We start from the raw sequence: 19,055 nt of genomic DNA on the forward strand, positions 1-19,055 counted from the left end.
AACCACTTTACCATATTATTATACATCTTACCCATTTCTGTTAATCATCATTCTCCTGATATCTTAAGCACATCTTGAATGATTGTTACTCTTCCTGCTCTTTTAATCCCCTTATTGTATCTCTGTCCCCCCTGTGTGTCCTAATTACTGTAGTAGCCTCCTACTTGGTCACTTTATTTTTAGGTTCTTTTCTTTTCAACTCTCCCTAGATATGAAGCCAAATTGTTTTCCTTGAAAGATTTTCATCTTGCCACTTCCCTGCTGAAAAGCTGGGGAAACTGCTTATTGCTTCTTAAATCATCTTCTCATTGAAGTTCCCATCAACTGACCCAGAAACTTACTCTGTTGTTAACCCAAAGTACTGGTCTTCTCCTAAGCTGATCTTCCTACTTTCCTCCCACACGTCATTCTCATATCTGCTTTTCATGTTTTTCCTATTGCTCTTCTTTCTCTTCCTTTCTGATAACCCACATTTTTTAGTATTCTAAGATCCACTTTAACCACCTTCTTGTCAAACTTCAACATCCAACGTAGCTTTCATTCTTTGTCGCCATATTACTAATGTTTTCTTTCACTTCGTCTGTTACTTGAGTTGATTTATAAGGTGTTCCACTCTTTCTTTCTTCGTTCCTTTAATACTATACTTTTTTGCTTCTATTTATTATATTCTCCTCTTCCCCTTCAAGAAGTCTGTTCTGAACACACATCCTTTTATATTGGATATCTTTTGTTGATTAATTTAAATTGTTCTCTCCGTGGCATCCAGTCTGACTTCTTGATGGCTGCTCTCTCTCACCTCATGGGAGTTCATTTCTGTAGCATTTAAAGTGCTGTAAGCTTTCCATATACATCTGTTGATAAGAGGGGTAAAACTTTCTCAGTTGATTTCACAAAGGGAGGACTTTTTAAGATCCTTCTTGTTATAAAAAGCTCAAACATACATAAAAGTAGAGAACATGCTACAAGGAACTTATTATACCCATCATCCAGCTTCAGTGGTTATCAGTGTATGGCCAGTCTTATTTGAACCAGAGTTGCCAAACTTATTTTATAAAGGGCCAGAGAGTAAATTATTTAGGCTTTACATGTTATACAGTCTGTCAGCTGCTCAATTCTGCCATTATAGCAGGAAAGCAACCATAAGTAATATATAGACAGATGAGCATGACTGTTTCAACAAAAGTTTATTTCTAAAAATAGATGGCAGGCCAGATTTGGCTTAAAGGCATTTTGTTTGTTTAATATATAAATACATATTTATATATAACATGTATATTTATTTTATAAATACATTTATTTTTATATATTTATTAAACTGCACCTGTTAGAAGTGTGCATCTCTGTGAGTAAAGTATAGAAGCTGAATATACCGTGTAACCAGCACCTAAGTTAAGAAACAGAACAATATCAGTACCCCAAACACTCTCCTCATGTTCTCTTCTAGTTACTACCTCTCCCACCAGGGATAACCACTATCCTAATTTGCAGCAGCATATATTAGTTTTGCCTGCTTTTATACTTTATGTCAGTGGAATCACTATGGTATGTACTTTTTTATGTTTGGCTTTCCTCAACACTGTGTTCAAGAGATTTGTCTGTAATTATTGCAAGTAGTTGTAGATGTTGTTGAATCTTTTAAAACACTTGAATTTTCACTCTCTATATAAACATTAAACAATTTTCAACAAACTAGATTTAGTTCAAGCTGTTAGCTAAAGAACCAAACACTATCTTGGAATTCTTAGTGCAGAGATATATCCACATATGCCATTCTAAATTAGACGTTTGTCTCTCAATTGTTTTTTACTGGATATTTAAAGAGGAAAATTTTCTTAAAACTCATGAAGTTCTCCATTTCTCTCTCCAAGTTAGTAATAACACACAAATACTTTACTGTGCTATTATGTTATTTGCTTCAACAAAAGAACAACTCCTGTGTTTTATATTTCTTAATGCTGCTGTAACATTTTTTATTGTTTTTCTCTGTGTTCACAGACCTGGGCACTGCATTCTCTCTCATTGATAATTGATTCTGCCGGCCCACTATATTATACACATGCAGAACCAACCCTTTCTCTTATTATAATGTTGTTATTGAATGTGCCTCCTACTCACGCTGAAGTTCACCAAAGTCTTGGTCGCTGTTTGAATGCCCTTATTACTACATTGGGTCCAGAGCTGCAAGGTATACAGAGCTGCTTTTGTGATGTTTTACATAAAAATATATGCATAAAGATGAATTCAGTTGCTGTTACTGACGCAAACACTTCTCTTGATAAAGTGAAGTTTAGCAGAATGTTCTTTTCAAACACATGGGCAGAATGTTGAGAACGGTCTTGGGAATACTGACTCCTGTATGATGACATGATAGAAAAAACATGGAAACTTAATCTAAGCTTCACCAGCCATTGCTTAATTGGGCGACTTTGGGAAAATCCTCATGTCTCTAAATTTTAGTTTCCTCTTCTATCAACTAAGAGAAAATTTGAAAAACCCTTTTGATTGGCGCGTAGTAGGTGCTGAGTATATTTTGTTAAAATAAATGCCAGTCTGATTTTTCTTACCTTGAAAAGATAAGGAGCACCATATTTAGAAAGATTATAGATATGTCCTAAAAATGCATTCCTTAACAAGTAAAATGACAGATGTGAAATGGAATAGTTTAAAGAACTCTTATTTCTTTTAAGATATAAATGACAAAGCCCCAAAACTCAATTATTCTGATCTATTCAATTGCAAGGTATATGATTTTAATATATGAAAGCAACTCTCAACTAATACAAGCAGGGTGAAATTTTTTAGCAATTTCTAATTCTACTTTTCATGAAAAATTTAATGTAAACTGCAGATAAGCTAGGTTCTTCTTTGCCTAATAATTTGTGTTAACATAAACCTTTCAGACTAAAAATAACTAACATAATCTAAAAATCTATAACCTGGATTATCCCTGCTTTTGTAGAAGAAATTTACTTCATAGAACCTTAAGTTTAAAATTGGGGGAAGAAAGAAATTTTAAACCTAGTAACATACATGGTTTTTTAGGCCAATTATTAAAAGCTTTCTGCTTTCATTTTAGGTAACAGTACTTCCGTTTCTACCCTAAGGACTTCCTGTCTGTTGGGTTGTGCAGTGATGCAAGATAACCCAGACTACCTTGTCCAAGCTCAGGCCATCTCTTGCCTTCAGCAGCTTCATATGTTTGCTCCACGACATGTCAACTTGTCTAGCCTGGTCAGCTGCCTCTGTGTGAGTATAAAATTATACATGTCCTTAGTTTCAGTTATTGGAAATTTAAATTTATTTTCATTATTCTCTAGACTGTATACAATAGCCCTTTTCCCTCCGTTCTAGTCTTTTATGGGCGGTTGGGGGCAGCTTCATATAATCATATCTTAAAGCTCTCATATATTGATTCATTTTTCTTCCATTAATGTTGTACTTCGTATTTGGAAAATTGATTCATTAATCAGTAAAGACGTATTGAGTGCTAATGTCCCAGGTACTGTATAAATGCTGTAGGATGTAGAAATGTTTATGTGGTAACATCTGTTTTTTCCTACTTCCTTTTCCTCTTCTCCAAGTCATTACATATAAAGTTCTTTTCATCCCAGATGGGCAAGTAACATTTTTCCGTAATAGTCTAGCAGCATATGCATCAATATCTGGGTTCCTGTAGTGTGTCTAATGAATAGAGAGGATGAGGGTGATTAAAAAAAAAGTTCCAATGAGGTGGTTCATAATTGTCAGTGGTTTTAAGATTTACCTTGAGCATCACCAGTTTCTATCTGGACTTGCCTGGAAAAGTTGAGTTACATTTGGCAAAACTTTGACACCATTGCTTTTCAACATTTTCTACCTCTGTGATGTTCACAGCACACGCCCTTTAGTAACATGACAGTTGAGAACCATTACTTTAGACAGACCTTTCATTTTCAAGCTTAAGACAAAATATGCAACATTTCAGACCTTGAAAGAACCTCAAACATCGTTAAAACCAATCTTCTCATTAAAAATATAAAGACCTAAAAGTGAAATGCTTTGCCCAAGGTAACATATCTAGGTAGTAGTAGCTCTAAGTCTAGAATCCAGGTTTCTGAACTCGTTGGCCAGTCCTCATTTCATTATTTCATATTGACTTTGTAGTTATGGATACCTCTTAGCTCTGCATCCTCCTAGACATGCGGCCTTAGGAACGTCCCATAACCTCCTCCAGTCTCGGCTATCTTGTCTGTAAAACGTGAGGATTACACAAGATACCACCTGTAAAGGCATTTGTCCTCAGCACTTAATAACCACTCAGTAAACTGTAGTTGTTTCTGTTTTCTTAACATATAACTTAAACATAGAATTACGTTTATCTTCATATTGATTTTCATAGTCATAATTATGTAAGACTCTTAAAGAGAGGATGTGACTGACCTTTCTGATAGAAACTTTGGTTTCTGTCTGGGTTAAACATGTGTTAGAGAAAATAGCACTTACTGGAAAAGAATTTTACCTTTAGCATTCAGTGACTTTCCCGCAGGAATATTACTTTTTATATTTGAAGAACCATTGCCAATACCAGTTACTGAAAAATACCCACTACTTTTGTAAGTTGATCTGACTTTCTGCTCTCCATTTAAATATAACAATACTGGGACTTCTTGGTGGCGAAGTGGTTAAAACTCCACGCTGCCAATGCAGGAGGCCTGGGTTCAATCCCTGGTCACAGAACTAGATCCCACATGTGTGCTACAACTAAGAGTTCACATGCCACAACTTAAGGAGCCAGCAGGCTGCAACTAAGGAGACCGCCTGCCACAGCTAAGACCCAGGGCAACCAAATAAATAAATATTTTAAAACATATATATATACACACATATATATATATATAAAACAGTACTGCTGTTTTTTCTTCTTGAATCGTAGTAGAAAATTTCCATTAATAGCCTTTTAAAATTTCTTCTGTAACTGATACGTGACTTCATTTAAGTAAAGTTTATTGAGAAATAAAGAGGAAGACTAACTACTAATTCACGATGGATTAGATCTGATCAAATTCGTTACTTTTTTCTTTTCCCATACTGAGAAGGTTACATACAGAGAAGGATAGAGACTGTTCTCAGATATTTTTTAGGTATATTCAGAACAACTGAGAAAATCAGCAGTAATAATTACAAATCTTATTCATGTTACTCATAATACTTAAGCTATAAAATGATTTTTTACTATACGGAAGTGAAATTCAAAAATAGCTATCACTATAGTGTGTTAATTTTGAATCTTAATATTTTGGTTAGTAAAGCTTTTATTCTAAATTTATTATAATATTTTGAAGTATGACCTATAGTAAGAAAATTGCTTTTTTTCTATTAACAACTTTATGATCAGGTTTTCTTTTCTAATTAGAGCTTAATTATTCAGCATGAAGTGTTTTCATATTAACTGAAGTTCCCTGAATATTCAGAATACATAATCATTAGGAAAGAATCTTACTGTGAAGGGTTTACTTCTAACTGCATGCTATTTAACTTCCATTCTGAACTTGGCCTTAGCTACACTCGCAATTCTGACTACTCGCAGTTTTAAAACTTGGCTTCCAAGAGTAAAAAATCTATAATTAACTTGTGATGAGATAAACCATTAACTTTGTCCCGTACTGGACACCTGTTCATGTGAATGTAATCCAGATCACTCCTTTCATGCTCATGTCTACTTGATCTGGTTTTGTTACTGAGGCTTAATGAAAGATTCCAAAGGAAAACCTAATCATACAAATGTACATTTTGGAATTATTGTATTTTTTATACCTTTACATCTTCAACTGAGTGTTTCTAAAATCTTAGCTCAACTCATATTTTAAGTTGGAAAATGAAGTATTTATGGTGTATTTTTTAAAGCTAAAGCTAAGCCAATTTGAATGATAACTCTATCAAACATTTACATTTTAACGCTTAGCTGACTGTTGTCAAAGTCATCCTAGTACTTATCTTTTGGTTTTGTCATGACTGGTCTGTCATTTGTTTTTGTGCAGGAGATCTTGTTGGATAATTCTGTGTTGGTAGGTCCCTGACCCTCGATTCCTAACTTTTTTTGAGGTTTGCAGTGCTGTTTCTTTGTGTTGTTTTTTTTTTGGTTGTAGATGTTCTTGTTTTCCTCTGCATCTCTTTGTTTAAGCTAACCATTAATGCAAAGTCCAGTGTGTATAGCATGTTACATGTGTTTATTTAATACCAATGTAAACAAATCCTCCCTAACCTTCTCCAGCTGGTGCACTCACTCCTTGCACTTAATTTTGCATCATTTTGATTTAATATATTCATTTCAGAAAGGAATTGTAATTACAGTTTGACTTAATTTCTATATTTTGCCTGCTTGATTTGTTTGCCTTAATCCACTCTATCCCTCTTCCCAATATAAATGCTGGAGAATGACATGGAGATAGTAAGCGTCCCATTTTGCTTTGTGTAACAGCCTTTAATATTTTTTCTACCAAACAAGTAGAGTACTTTGAGCATGCTTTTTCTAAAAGATTGACCAGCCTGAATAAATGCTGCACCTGCCTTGTATTATATGCTTGTAAAACTCCAGTTAAAATAACTAGTAGATTCATTAACTTCTCTTTAAAATTGTCTTATAGAGTGCTTTTTTGTCGTTGTTGTTAAATAGAGCCATAATCTTGGGCATGAATGAACCTAATCTTTTTACATTTTAACTTCTCTGTTATCCTGTGTATTAGTTTCTAACAGCAGGGTTCTTAAACATGACTAGAATGACATGACCTTGAGACTTTGTGAATGGCATTCCTGTCTTTCCACTTTTGAGTTCATGATATGGCTTGAGGGTATAACATAACATATTTGTAAAGCAGTTCTCATCCGTATGTTTCACTGATGATATATATTCACAAACTTTTTTTGTCTTTTAGCTTCTGATAAAATTAGGATTTAGCTCTCTTTGGATGTATCATATATCACAAACCAGCTGCCACTACCTACTCTTTTTCTCAGAATTTTGCCTCTGCTCTTTTCAACAAACTCACCTACTTCAGTCCTGTCTTTCCCACATAAATCAAGTCTAAAGGCACATATAAGAATTATGCCATTATTTCTCAAATTTTGCTCAGAAAATCACTATTATAAGATGTATTTATTGTCATAAGCCACACCAAACTGGTCTTCATTTTCATAGTTAGAACAAAATAAATCTCAAAATCTCTAGGCTTTATTCTGCTTATGAAATCACTGAGTAAGAATTTGTATCCAGAAAGCTCTGACTTGTTTTAATGGCTCATTTAAGGTATATCACCAATCGTATCATTTACCCTAGGTAGACACAGCCTATTGAGATTTACATTGTTTAAATACCTCTCAGTAAAAGGAGTATGTACTGAGTCTGTCATTCTGAGCAGAAATATTCTCTATTATTATTTACATATCTTTGTATATATATGTGTATCCATATTTAAGTAGATATACACATATAAAATTTGCTGTCTATATTATTGTCTCTATAGAGCATTTTTGGTCAGATGTTTTCTGAGTAAGACTCTTTCTGCCTTTATTTGAAAATGTATTTACTTACTCTGTATGGCATCTGAATAAACTACTACTAATAGAGGCTGCATTAATAATAACTAACATTTATTGAGTGCTTACTATTTGCCAGGTCCTGTACTAAACACTTCTGCATGTTTCTTTTTGTTGACTTCACAACAGCCCTGTGAGATGAGGGTAGTGTTATCTCCATGTAACAAATGAGGAAACTAAGGCACAGAGAGGTTAAATAACTTGTCTAAGGTCACACAGCTAGTAAGTCATGGATCTAGGACTCAAACTGAGACAGTTTGACTCCAGAGCCTCCATTTTAACCAGTATGCTACAGTGCTTATATGCATTTGTATAAACTTCTACTTCGAGATTCATAAAACATTATAATATAGTTCCATGAGCACAGATATATAAGCTGCAAATAAATTTTCTCAACTGTATCTCTTTTGTCTCTTAAAATTGTTTTACTCATATAAGTTTTATGTCTTCTAACATTGTCAAGGCTTTTGCTTGGATTTGTTTATGAATATTGCATAATAAGTACATGTATTACTCCTTAAGCTATTTGTAAGTTATATAATAAAAAAATATGTGCTAGGATAGTTGAAGTTTCTGTGTATTTAATAAACTGTGTCTAGCCCAGTGATGGGCTGGACACAGTCATGAGGGGTCCAGTGAATATCTATCAGACTTGTTGAATGCCACCAAGAATTTCAGCTCTTTTACTTCCCAAATGGTATTTTTCAGGTGAACCTTTGTAGTCCCTATTTGTTACTGAGACGAGCAGTACTGGCTTGTTTACGTCAGCTTGTTCAGAGAGAAGCAGCTGAAGTTTCAGAACATGCTGTTATGCTTGCTAAGGATAGCAGAGAAGAGTTGGCCCCAGGTAATTCTTTTTATCAGTATTATCTCCAGCTCAGATGATCGTTTTAATATTAAATCTTCCATATAAACATGAGTTTTTAAAACGAAATTTAAAAGTTAGTATGTAATGTCTTAAACCTGTTACAATGATAATTATTATCATTCCAACCCGTGATATTACTGGTTTACATGAATGGTTCTCAAACTTAGGCCCCTACACCAGCGACATCCACCTCACCTTGGAACTTGTTAGAAATACAAATTATTGGGCCCCATCCCAAATCTGCTAGGCCAGAAATCTGGGAGTAGAACCCAGCAATCTGTTACTTATTTTTCTACAATAATGGTAATGTGTACTGAAGTTTGAGAGCCATTGGTTTCTAATGAGTTTTTTCACAGTAATAGATTGAAATTGTATTTAGCCCTGAAGTCATTTATCATATGGGCCTTTCTTCCCTCAAAATCTCATTTAATAAAATTTCTCATAGATGAGTCTGCTTCAAGTTAAAGCATTTTTATACCCTTTCTATATTTTAGAGCTGAATTAAAGGATTTCTTGGCCAGTAAGATTTAAGTGTATCCCTTCATTTTAAAATTATGTGAATAACTCAGACATGCAGATAAATTCAAACAGCCTACAAAAATAGTAATGGTATCTTACACTTTAAAAGTATGTAGTTTCCAGAGTGCTATCACACTTTTAGAAAGTCTCAGACTTCACAGAGCTTTCCAGTATCTAAAGCTCTCAGATCTATAATGTTTTACTGTCATGCTGTGCTCTTTAAATCAGTTTTATTATTATGTTAAAACCTTTGCTCTTCCAATAAAGAGCTTTAAAAAAAAAAAAAACCCTTTGCTATGACTTCAGTTTATCTGCATTGCTGAACTGGTATAGTAGTCATCACATAGGTTACAGAACTTGTTTGAAGATTATTCTGTGATCAGTTAACCAGAGAAATTTGAATCTTCTAACCATGTATGGTATTCTCCCCAAAGTGACCATTGACTTACATTTGTCACTGAAATTATCTATATTTGTTGCTTTAGGATTTTATTATGTAAATATACTGGTATATAATTGTTGAATTAGCTATTTGAGTAAAATTATAGTAAAGAACTCATTATATAACTCCTTTTTAAAATCTTTGTAATTTTTCAAACCTGTGTAAAAGTTGAAAGAAATGTGCAGCGAACACATAGATTCACCTTAGTGTTTTTATGACACTCATTTTTTATATCTCCCTATATATACAACACACACAAACCTCTTGCCCAAACCATTTGAAAGCAGGTTGCAGGCATCATGATGGTTCACCCCTAAATACTTACACTTGCATTTTTCAAAAAGGATATTCTCCTACATGACCCCACATTATTTCCACACCTAATAAAGTCAGCATTAATTTAGTAGCCTCATAGAATGTGCAGTCCTCACACAGATTTCCCTTTATTTAAAAAAAAAAAAAGGTCCTTTATAAACTCCTTCCTACCCCTGTCACTCCCATCCAAATTTAGGATCCAGTCATGACTCCCACATTACCTTGGGCTGTTCTGACTTTCAGACGTCTAATGAGAAATATTCTTACCACCTCCTTCTCATCTTTAAAAGATAACTCCTCTTTTAAATAGTCAAATAGTAGCATAATCTTTAGAAACTAAATGCTTTCATAATTGCCAAGTGAGTTAAATCTTCAAGAGAAAATGTGTTTGTTTTTTTTGACATTTCCACAATTAGAGGAAATAGATACTAGATTAAGGTTTTTATTTCTTTTTTGAGATGATTTATTACTTTGCAGTGAGAATATTATGTAGTAATTTTTATTAATTCAATAGTGTTCTTTAGATCCACTGTAGCTTAGCTGCAGTAAACGCTCTTCTCCATACAATAGTTCTTTTCTAAGTTTTGCTCTCATGTTAATAAATTTAAAGCCTTTATACCAGAATAAGTAAAGCTTAATTATAATTATTTATTTGAATTAACTTTAAAGAGAAGGTAAAATAATCATACCAAGAAACATTATATAAATTTTTATAAGTACTGAATGCTAATTGGGTTAAAATGTTTACCTAATTTAAGGAAAACATTTCAGTAACTCTTAATGAAGATTTATCTTTCAGTGACGTTGCTTCAAAAATAACTTTTCAGTGTTGTGAAAAACTACCAAACTTTAATTGCGAACTAGAATAGACCTCAGTAGGTTGAGGTGCAATATTTGAACTAGTTCTGTAGAATATATTTGCAAGTAATATTTTAAGAACTACTGAATGTGTGTGCTTCTCATATGGCAGTTTTGTTTTCTGTATCACTTAGATCATCGATTTTCTTCTTGTCAGATGCTAACATCAGAGAAGTGGGCCTTGAAGGGGCCTTATTGACCTTACTTGATAAAGAGACAGATCAGAGATTATGCCATGATATCAAAGAGACTTTAAATCATATGCTCACATCGATGGCAGTGGATAAACTCTCCTTTTGGTTAAAGCTTTGTAAAGATGTACTTGCCGCATCAGCTGGTAAGTACGATTACCAGCCAACATAATAAAACTGAAAGTAAAAGCATTATATGAAATTGTTTGCTAGTGACAATTCATCAGTCTGGATATTTGGGTTATAATTGCTTGTTGCTTTCTTTAATGAAGATTCTGATGCTAGCGTTTAAGTACAACACTTAAATCCTACTTTTTTTTTCTATTATAATTGTCTTATATGACTTTCCTGTAAAAAACAAACTAAAAATTAGAATTGTTAGGATTTTATGCTCTAAAAGGGATGACCTAACTTACAGAAGCCCCATCATTTATTTTCATACATATAAGAAATATTTGAGGTTTTGCCTCAAATCAACTTAATAGAAAACTCACCAAAAGTTACAACATTTTGAGCAAGCCAGTTTCTCTACTCTTAATAATGTTAATTTCAAATAATGGTTAGAGAAAATAAATGAGAAAGAAAGAAGATAGAAACCAATTGTTCCAGGTAGTGCACATATTTTATGTGATTTAATCCTTTAACTATCCTTTAACTCTGCTGTGAGTAGGCAGTATTATTCCATTTTACACGAGAGAAAAGACTTGGAAAGTTAAGTAATTTTCCCAAAGACACACACAGATGGATTCAAACCTTAGCCTGCATGACTTTAAATAGCTCTCAACCCAGTTACTTAAGCCTTATAATTTAATGTAGCTCTGGTCTCTGAGTTAAGTTTTGTGAAAGGAAGAAAGGTACCATAAAATTTCTGGCATTTTTTTTTTTTAATATTCTCTGTCTACCTATGTTCTTGTTGGTACAGCGATTTATACCTGCTCTTTCAACCATTATGTTCTACATATTTTCCTTCTTTAATGCTCTCTTCTATCCCCAGTACTTAAGAACTTAGAAGGACTTCTTTAAAAGAAAAAAAATATATGGGCATAGATAGGTTGACTGCACTTTTCTGGTATCTTACCTATCTTTCTTTAAATTTTACACTCACAGTCTGAGAACTTAATAGCTCGATTTTATTTCACCATTTATTCTTTATCCTTTGTAGTTTGCCTCTATCCCTTCCTATTAGGAAAACACACATTTCAGTCTCTGTTGACCTCTCAGTTTTAAGACAGGAGTTTGCCTTAACTTTATTTGTAACATCTATGCTATCTATTGTATCACACTGAAAAAATAGGGACATACAAGATAATTAACAAAAACAAGTTGGTTAGTTTTATAGCGTAAGTTCCAATTTAAGTCGATTTAAACAGAGTTAATAAGTTAGCAGTTAGTATAATATTAGCAGTTAGTATAATATTAAGGGGAAGTAATTTACTACTTAATGGCTACGGCCATCAGGACAATTTGAGACTGTAATTACAGTAATGAATCTTCCTGAGGAAAATATTTTTTGGACATTCTTAGTGACTTCAGGAACTTTCATAAATTCATTCAGGAACCCAGTGTTAAAACAACATCTCTAGTTCTATCTGCCACACACCCTTCTAGGGAATTCTGAGCTTACTTAAGTATATCCATCTACATACAGGGGATTGATAATTATTCTGGTATCGTGTTCAGTTTTCATTAATACAATTTAACAACTTTATCATTTTTAAGAATAGTTTTTTAGCATTTCTTTAGATACCACTGTTATCAGTAGTCATTAGACATGATTATTTTACATTGTTAAAAGATGTATAACTGGGGAGGGTGGGGGGAGCCGGGGGAGGGAGGGGATACGGGGATATGTATATAAATACAGATGATTGACCTTGGTGTACCTCAAAAACTGGTGCAAGAGTGTAAAGCAATTATATTCCAAAAAAAAAAAAAAGATGTATAATTGATCATTATTCTAGTGTGTACTTGAAGTCATTGTGTCCCTTTATAAATATATCTTCCAGCCAGTTGTAATTATGTGTATTCTCCCTTGATAAAAGATTTTACAACTGTAACTTGTGTGGATACAATGCAAGAAGAGGAAGGAGATAAAGGGGATGATGCTTCAGTTCTGACCACCAGAAATGATGGCAGACCTCATCCTTTTACCAATCCCCGATGGGCTACGAGAGTCTTTGCTGCTGAATGTGTCTGCAGGATCATTAGCCAGTGTGAGAGTGCACACAGTGCACATTTTAACATTGCTTTAGCACAAGAGATGAAAAAAAGGGATTCAAGAAGTAAGTGGCATAATAATGAAAAGACCAAATGATATACATAGAAGTGCTGTCTGCCTATAGTATATTTTTAATGTTCAAATACATTTTTAATGATTAAACGTTTTAAACTCACATGCACTTTTGTTTAGTGGACCTATATATTAAGTTTATCGAGAATAGTTATGTTCTTAGAAAGTAGTATGTACATTAGCTAGTTCCCAAATTTTATTTTCTTTATTTTCTGAATTGTAATTTAGAGCAGTTTTGCTCATAGATTATTTTGGTTTCGTGGATATTACCTGGAAAACATTTGAGCCTATCTCAATGTAAAGTAAACCGAGTTGTAAGACCATTTTGACTTTTTATTATTTTTACCTAAATGCATGTGGGTTATGGTTCAATGTCTAATTTTTTAAATTCACTTAAGCACATATGTTCAAAGACTCAATGTTCATATCTTAGTGCCTTGGAAATATTCTTTACCTGACAAAAGAATCATTAAGGCAAGATGTTGTTATTGCCAGTCTGAGAGTATGAATTAGGTATTTCTATTTTAATTGTTTTTCAAGCAAGCATTTATTGAGTCTCTTATTTGTGATGAGCACTGTAGTGATGGGTATAAAATTAGTGTATTATAGGTGCTTACTGATTCCTGTGCTCACAATTAAAATTGTAATCAGCACTTACTAAGATGAGTTGGTTTCTTCACTGTGACCTATAACTAGTATACTTCTTTGAATTAGTCTCAGATATTTTTTAGGTAAAGGTTCGTCGTTGTACCTGTAAACATTTTATTGTTGGAACACTGTTAAATGATTGTCTTATGTCTCTCCCCAGTAGAATTATTATACCAAAGAATATGTTGTAGGCATGAAAGGAATTATTGTTTAAAATTTTACAGCTAGAGATATTTTTATGCTCCCATCATTTGTGTGTGTGGCAGGACGTGCAAAATAAGTAAGGTAATGTAGCCCATATAAAGAACCACATAAAACTTTTCTTAAAGGTACATTAAGTCTTTTAGCTTTAACTTGAGAGAGAGATAAAGAGAATGGTTAAATTACTGCCTGATTCATCAAAACCCAAAGTCTCCTAAGTACCTTCTAATGTACTTTTATCAGAAAGTCTGAACAAAATTTTTATTGAAGGTACTATTAGTACTCTTTTAAAGGATGCTATTTCTGCCTTTGTTTTTGAATAGCTGTTTAATTGTTTGCTTTGGGATAGTTGTTTGTGTGTGAGTATTGGCACTGGTGCAGTAAACCCAGCTTTAAAGTCTGTATTTAACAAACAGTAAAATGTAAATCAAATCAAAATGACTTAAAAGAAAGTCTAGGTTATGAAATTAAAAGGAGGAAAAATTATCACTTAACATAAACCTTACTTCCAACATATTCTTTTTCTTAATAAGATGTATTTTTTTTTTTAATATTGTAGATGACTTTTTGGTGCTACATCTTGCTGACTTAATTCGCATGGCTTTTATGGCTGCCACAGATCACAGTGACCAGCTCCGCCTTTCTGGCCTTGAAACACTGTTAGTTGTTATTCGGCGATTTGCAGCTATTCCAGAACCAGAGTTTCCAGGTCATGTGATTTTGGAACAGTATCAAGCCAATGTAAGCTCTTTCTATTAGAGAATTTTATTATTATTAAAAGTCTGTGTAACTGGCATGTCACATACGTAAATGAGTATCTCTGCTAATATATCACCAGTATAATCCGTATATGTTTAAAGAAGAAATCTTAGAGTAAGAGCAAAATAATGCATAAAGCAGATCTTTTACAGCACTAAAGGTTAATTTTCATACTTAAAACCTTCTTGGTAACTTTGGGGGAATAAAGGGCTTTGATATGAAATTCTTTACAAAGTATCCAGATAAGCTAAGCTAACACCAGATCACTAATAAACATTCCATTTAGGCTACATGCAGGTTTCATCTTCAAATTATTACTCCTAGTCTAGATACAACCTCCTTTTTTTCCCCTAGACTTAGAAAAGAATTCAGGTTTCTATTCTGGTTCTGTCATCTTTTTAACTGGTGTTTGTTTGACTGGTGCCTTGAGCCATCTCGGAGGAACAAGGAAGATAAAATCATCACATTACATCACACACATCACATGTAATCCTTCAGCAGCATTCATCCAAGGATACCTGTCATGATTCAGAGGCCACTTCTGATGCTGGCGGTGAGGGAATCCAAGCAGTTCACCCGTTGGTTAGCAGGCTCCATCACGTCTTCCCAGCAGCTGATGCCACTGTGTGTTTAGGGAAGGAGCAAAAGGAAGGGACAGGCGTTACATACAACTATCATATTAGACCAAAATAGTATAATTCAACTTACTTAAAGGGAGCGCTGTTACATTTTTAATCCTCTTAAAATTGCAAATGATAGAGTACTGCGAAATGGAATAAAATAACCATTCACTTAAGCAGAAAAGGAAAATTGTTTTCAGCAATTTTAGTTGGCTCTGCTGTCTTCTGCACTGGTTTTATTCTCAAGTTTGTCCTCTCCAAGTAGTATCAAGATGGCTATCTTAGCATCCAGAGTCTCTTAAAGAGAGCGCTTCTTTCCTAGTACTCCCAGCAAACATCTTCAGAAGAGCTTTCATTATCCCAGTGTGGGTCCCCGGAGCCAGACAGTGCTGTCAGCTCCATAGCAACAACATGGGGTAAGAGTTGTGGAGAGAGAAAGTTCCCCAAAGGAAGATTGGGATGCACTTAGCTAAAAACGGGAAGATATGCTGGGCAGGCAAAAACAAAAGGTGGTCATAATACCTATTTAAAAATAACCAATTTTAAAATAACATTAAAAAGAGAGTTTGTGCTGTCTTACTTATTGATGCTTGAACGAGCATATAATTTCTTGCCAGGTAGGAGCGGCACTTAGACCAGCCTTCACCTCAGAGACACCACCTGATGTCACTGCCAAAGCATGTCAGGTAAATGGTTAAAAAGATAAATTTAAGAAGTAAAACCCTCTCTTGAGAAGCAACTCTCCAGTTAGTGTTTGATACCAAGGTTCTACATTATAGTTGTCTAACCATTCATCTCAGGTGCCCCTTTTTCTTTACTTTTTAAATTTAGAGAACTTTTCTTTCTTGTAACTGAATGGTAATATAATATATGGGTGTGTCACCAGCTCCCTAGTGATGGAAAAAAGGGTTTTTTCATCTTTTGCTGTTACAGATAGTGCTGCAGTGAATGACCTTCTTTCTGCATAGGTCATTTCACTGGGGCCAAGCGTAGCTGTGAGATAAATTCCCCGAAATTGAATCGCTGGGTTAAAGAGTATATTACAGGAGTTTACCAATTTAAACTCCTACCAGCACTGTATGCAAGTGCCTATTTCTCCAGAGCCTCAGCAGCATTGTGAGTTGTCAAACTTAGATTTTTGTGTATGTGATGGAGTAAAAAGGGTATCTAAGGATAGTTTAGATTTGTATTTCAAGTGAGGTTGAGCATTTTTTCATATATTTAAGAGCCATATAATATACAGTTTTAAATAGTTGCTTTTCTTGGTGTGGTTGTCTAACATTCAATAACCAGCCCTGAATGGCCTGAAATAAGTAAAAGCAGAACTGGTGTGAATTAAATTAATTATAAGTTTACTCAGTTCTTTCAGCTTTTTAAATTCATTTGTATTGAGGAAATGTTTGAGTACCTTCACATATTCATATTACTGTGTTAACTGTTGTCCTGAGTCTAATTTATCATCACTTTATTATATGTGTTCTTGCTATAAGCCCCTTGAAATCTTTTGTGGAATGAGATGCAAACTAAATAAATAGATGATAAAAGAAAAATTTTCTCTAGTAAAAGAGAAATATCGTGACACCCAGGAAAACCTTTATAGATAACCCCTGATAATTGAGTAAACATTTTGTATTGGAGAATTATTAATGATGTTTAAAAATTTTTAAATACCTTCAAAAGAATCAAAATCTTCATTGAGGTTTTAAGAGTTAAGTAACTTTCCTTTCAAAAAGATAAAATAACCACACAATTAATCCTAATTTTAAAATAATTTAAGATGAAATAATCAAGATGGAGGTATATTTCAAATGTTAAGCCAAACATTTATGAAAATGGCTTAAATCTGTGGCTTAATTTCTCTATGCTAATAACAGCTTAAACTCTCTGATTTATATACTTATTAGCAGTTTCCTTTCTTCAACCTTAAGACTTCATTCTCTTTTGAAATGCTGGCTCTGACTGTCATTATCAGCAGTATCCTATTGGGTTTCTTGATAGCAGGATGATTTCAGTGACCAGATTCCTGGGATACGGGTGAGCTTTGCTAAACTCACAAGGAGGGGGCGTTTATAATTTTTAAATATAACCTTTGGTTTTCTTGAAAAACTAGGTTTGCAGTGCCTGGATAGCAAGTGGAGTTGTAAGTGACCTTAATGATCTCCGAAGAGTTCATCAGTTGCTTGTTTCATCATTAACAAAAATTCAGGTTGGAAAAGAAGCTCTAAGTCACTTATATAATGAAAGTGCTTCTACCATGGAGATCTTAGCTGTGCTAAAAGCCTGGGCAGAGGTTAGTACTTCTCAATTTATGATCAGAATTTTGGAAGTTGTTAATAAATATCTTAGTCCGTAAACCAAAATTAGCTATTTAAAACACAAATAATTCTATGTTTAAGGTTAACAGACGACTTTCAACATGAGGTGTATGTATGTGCTAATTGATATTTTGGCCAAGGATTCTAAAGTGCCCTCTGTTGTCTGTTATCTGCTGCTTTAAGCAGAGGCAGTCATGAGAGACCTTATAATAGCCAATGGAAATCAGCTTTTATTGAAACCTGAATTATTGGAAATGTGGGTTTGCTCATATATTCTGTCAACTCTATAAGACTTACTTTAATATTTTTTAATGGTGTTTCATAAAATGACTTTTGAATATTAAGTAAGTCATTTTATTTCCTGAGATTAAAAATTCTTAGAGGGAAGTGCTTAACTGTTACTTATTTTTCTAATCAGGAAGAATGCTATATAATTTTTTAATCTACAGTGGAAATGTTTACATATATACAAAAGTAAACAGAATAGTATAATGAACTCACATATACCCATCATCCAGCTTCAGCGGTTACCAGATTTAGCCAGTCTTGATTCATATATCACTTTAATGAAGTACATAGTCTCAGAATGCAGCTGAGAAAATTAACCAATATATAAGAAAAGGTTTCCTTCGGTAGGGCTAATTAAAACCAGAAGATTGTAGAGGGTCTATTTTTGTCATTATTTAGTGTTGACAAATCTCAGTTAGGAATTAGTTCTGCCTAGATTTAATAAGTTGGATCTAATGATCTTTAACAGTCAATGCTAAATGCTTTAAACATATGCTCTTAGTAGAGCAAACAGAGATTGTCATTTCTGTAACCTATTTTATAAAATTACTCTGTGCTTATATAGTATTCTTTATAATAATTTGAATCTCTGTATTCTTGCTTAAGTCATTACTTTCTCCTGTTCTCTCCTTAGTGAAAATAATGACCATGCAACAGGTTCCATGTAATTGAGGTCCATAATTATCTGAAATCCTTGGAGCCAGATATATTTGGGATTTAAAATCTGGATGCGTATTTCATGTATCCATCCAGGGTGTTTGGGGCAATACCATAGAATCTGCAGGCAGACACTTTAATGCATCTGTCTGAAATGTTTGCATATTCACACTGAATACATAGCCTCACATAAATTTTTTTTGTGTTTTGCCACCAGATCCATTGCCCACAAACTTAACATTTTTCAGATCTTTTTGGATTTTGGGGTTATGGATAAAGAGATAGTACACATTATGTACTATGTTGAATACTTTAACATTCTATAGTACATGTTAAATCTATATAGGTAGTGATTTAGTGGTAACATTGAAAGAAAATATTCAGTATTTCAGTTTATTTCAATTCAGATATGGTTGCCTGTAGCCATATGTTGAAATGGATTACATGGCCACGTCTAGGCTTAGTGAAAAAGAGTGCCATGATCATTTAGTTATAGCTGTCATGGTTGTAGA

The 19,055-nt window shown here is 33.7% G+C and overlaps 1 protein-coding gene across 8 annotated transcripts in view; it reads left to right on the plus strand.

Moving 5' to 3' along the window:
* HEATR5A (HEAT repeat containing 5A) overlaps positions 1 to 19,055 on the plus strand; it is a 92,572-nt gene that overhangs the window by 57,392 nt on the left and 16,125 nt on the right. For 6 of the 8 annotated variants that reach the window (XR_009051235.1, XM_057720913.1, XM_057720917.1 and 3 more), the window contains 9 exons: positions 1,996 to 2,185; positions 3,077 to 3,246; positions 6,018 to 6,044; positions 8,281 to 8,419; positions 10,732 to 10,911; positions 12,808 to 13,047; positions 14,464 to 14,645; positions 15,901 to 15,969; positions 17,394 to 17,573. Coding sequence is in view for 7 of the 8 variants with exons in the window: in XM_057720913.1 (XP_057576896.1) it covers positions 1,996 to 2,185; positions 3,077 to 3,246; positions 6,018 to 6,044; positions 8,281 to 8,419; positions 10,732 to 10,911; positions 12,808 to 13,047; positions 14,464 to 14,645; positions 15,901 to 15,969; positions 17,394 to 17,573 (1,377 nt within the window). In the remaining variant the exon portion in view is untranslated. The remainder of the gene's footprint in view (positions 1 to 1,995; positions 2,186 to 3,076; positions 3,247 to 6,017; positions 6,045 to 8,280; positions 8,420 to 10,731; positions 10,912 to 12,807; positions 13,048 to 14,463; positions 14,646 to 15,900; positions 15,970 to 17,393; positions 17,574 to 19,055) is intronic. The other 2 variants (XM_057720918.1, XM_057720919.1) reach the window with 1 other exon arrangement.

Source organism: Hippopotamus amphibius, chromosome 2 (genome assembly GCF_030028045.1).
Source record: "Hippopotamus amphibius kiboko isolate mHipAmp2 chromosome 2, mHipAmp2.hap2, whole genome shotgun sequence".
NCBI lineage: Eukaryota > Metazoa > Chordata > Mammalia > Artiodactyla > Hippopotamidae > Hippopotamus > Hippopotamus amphibius.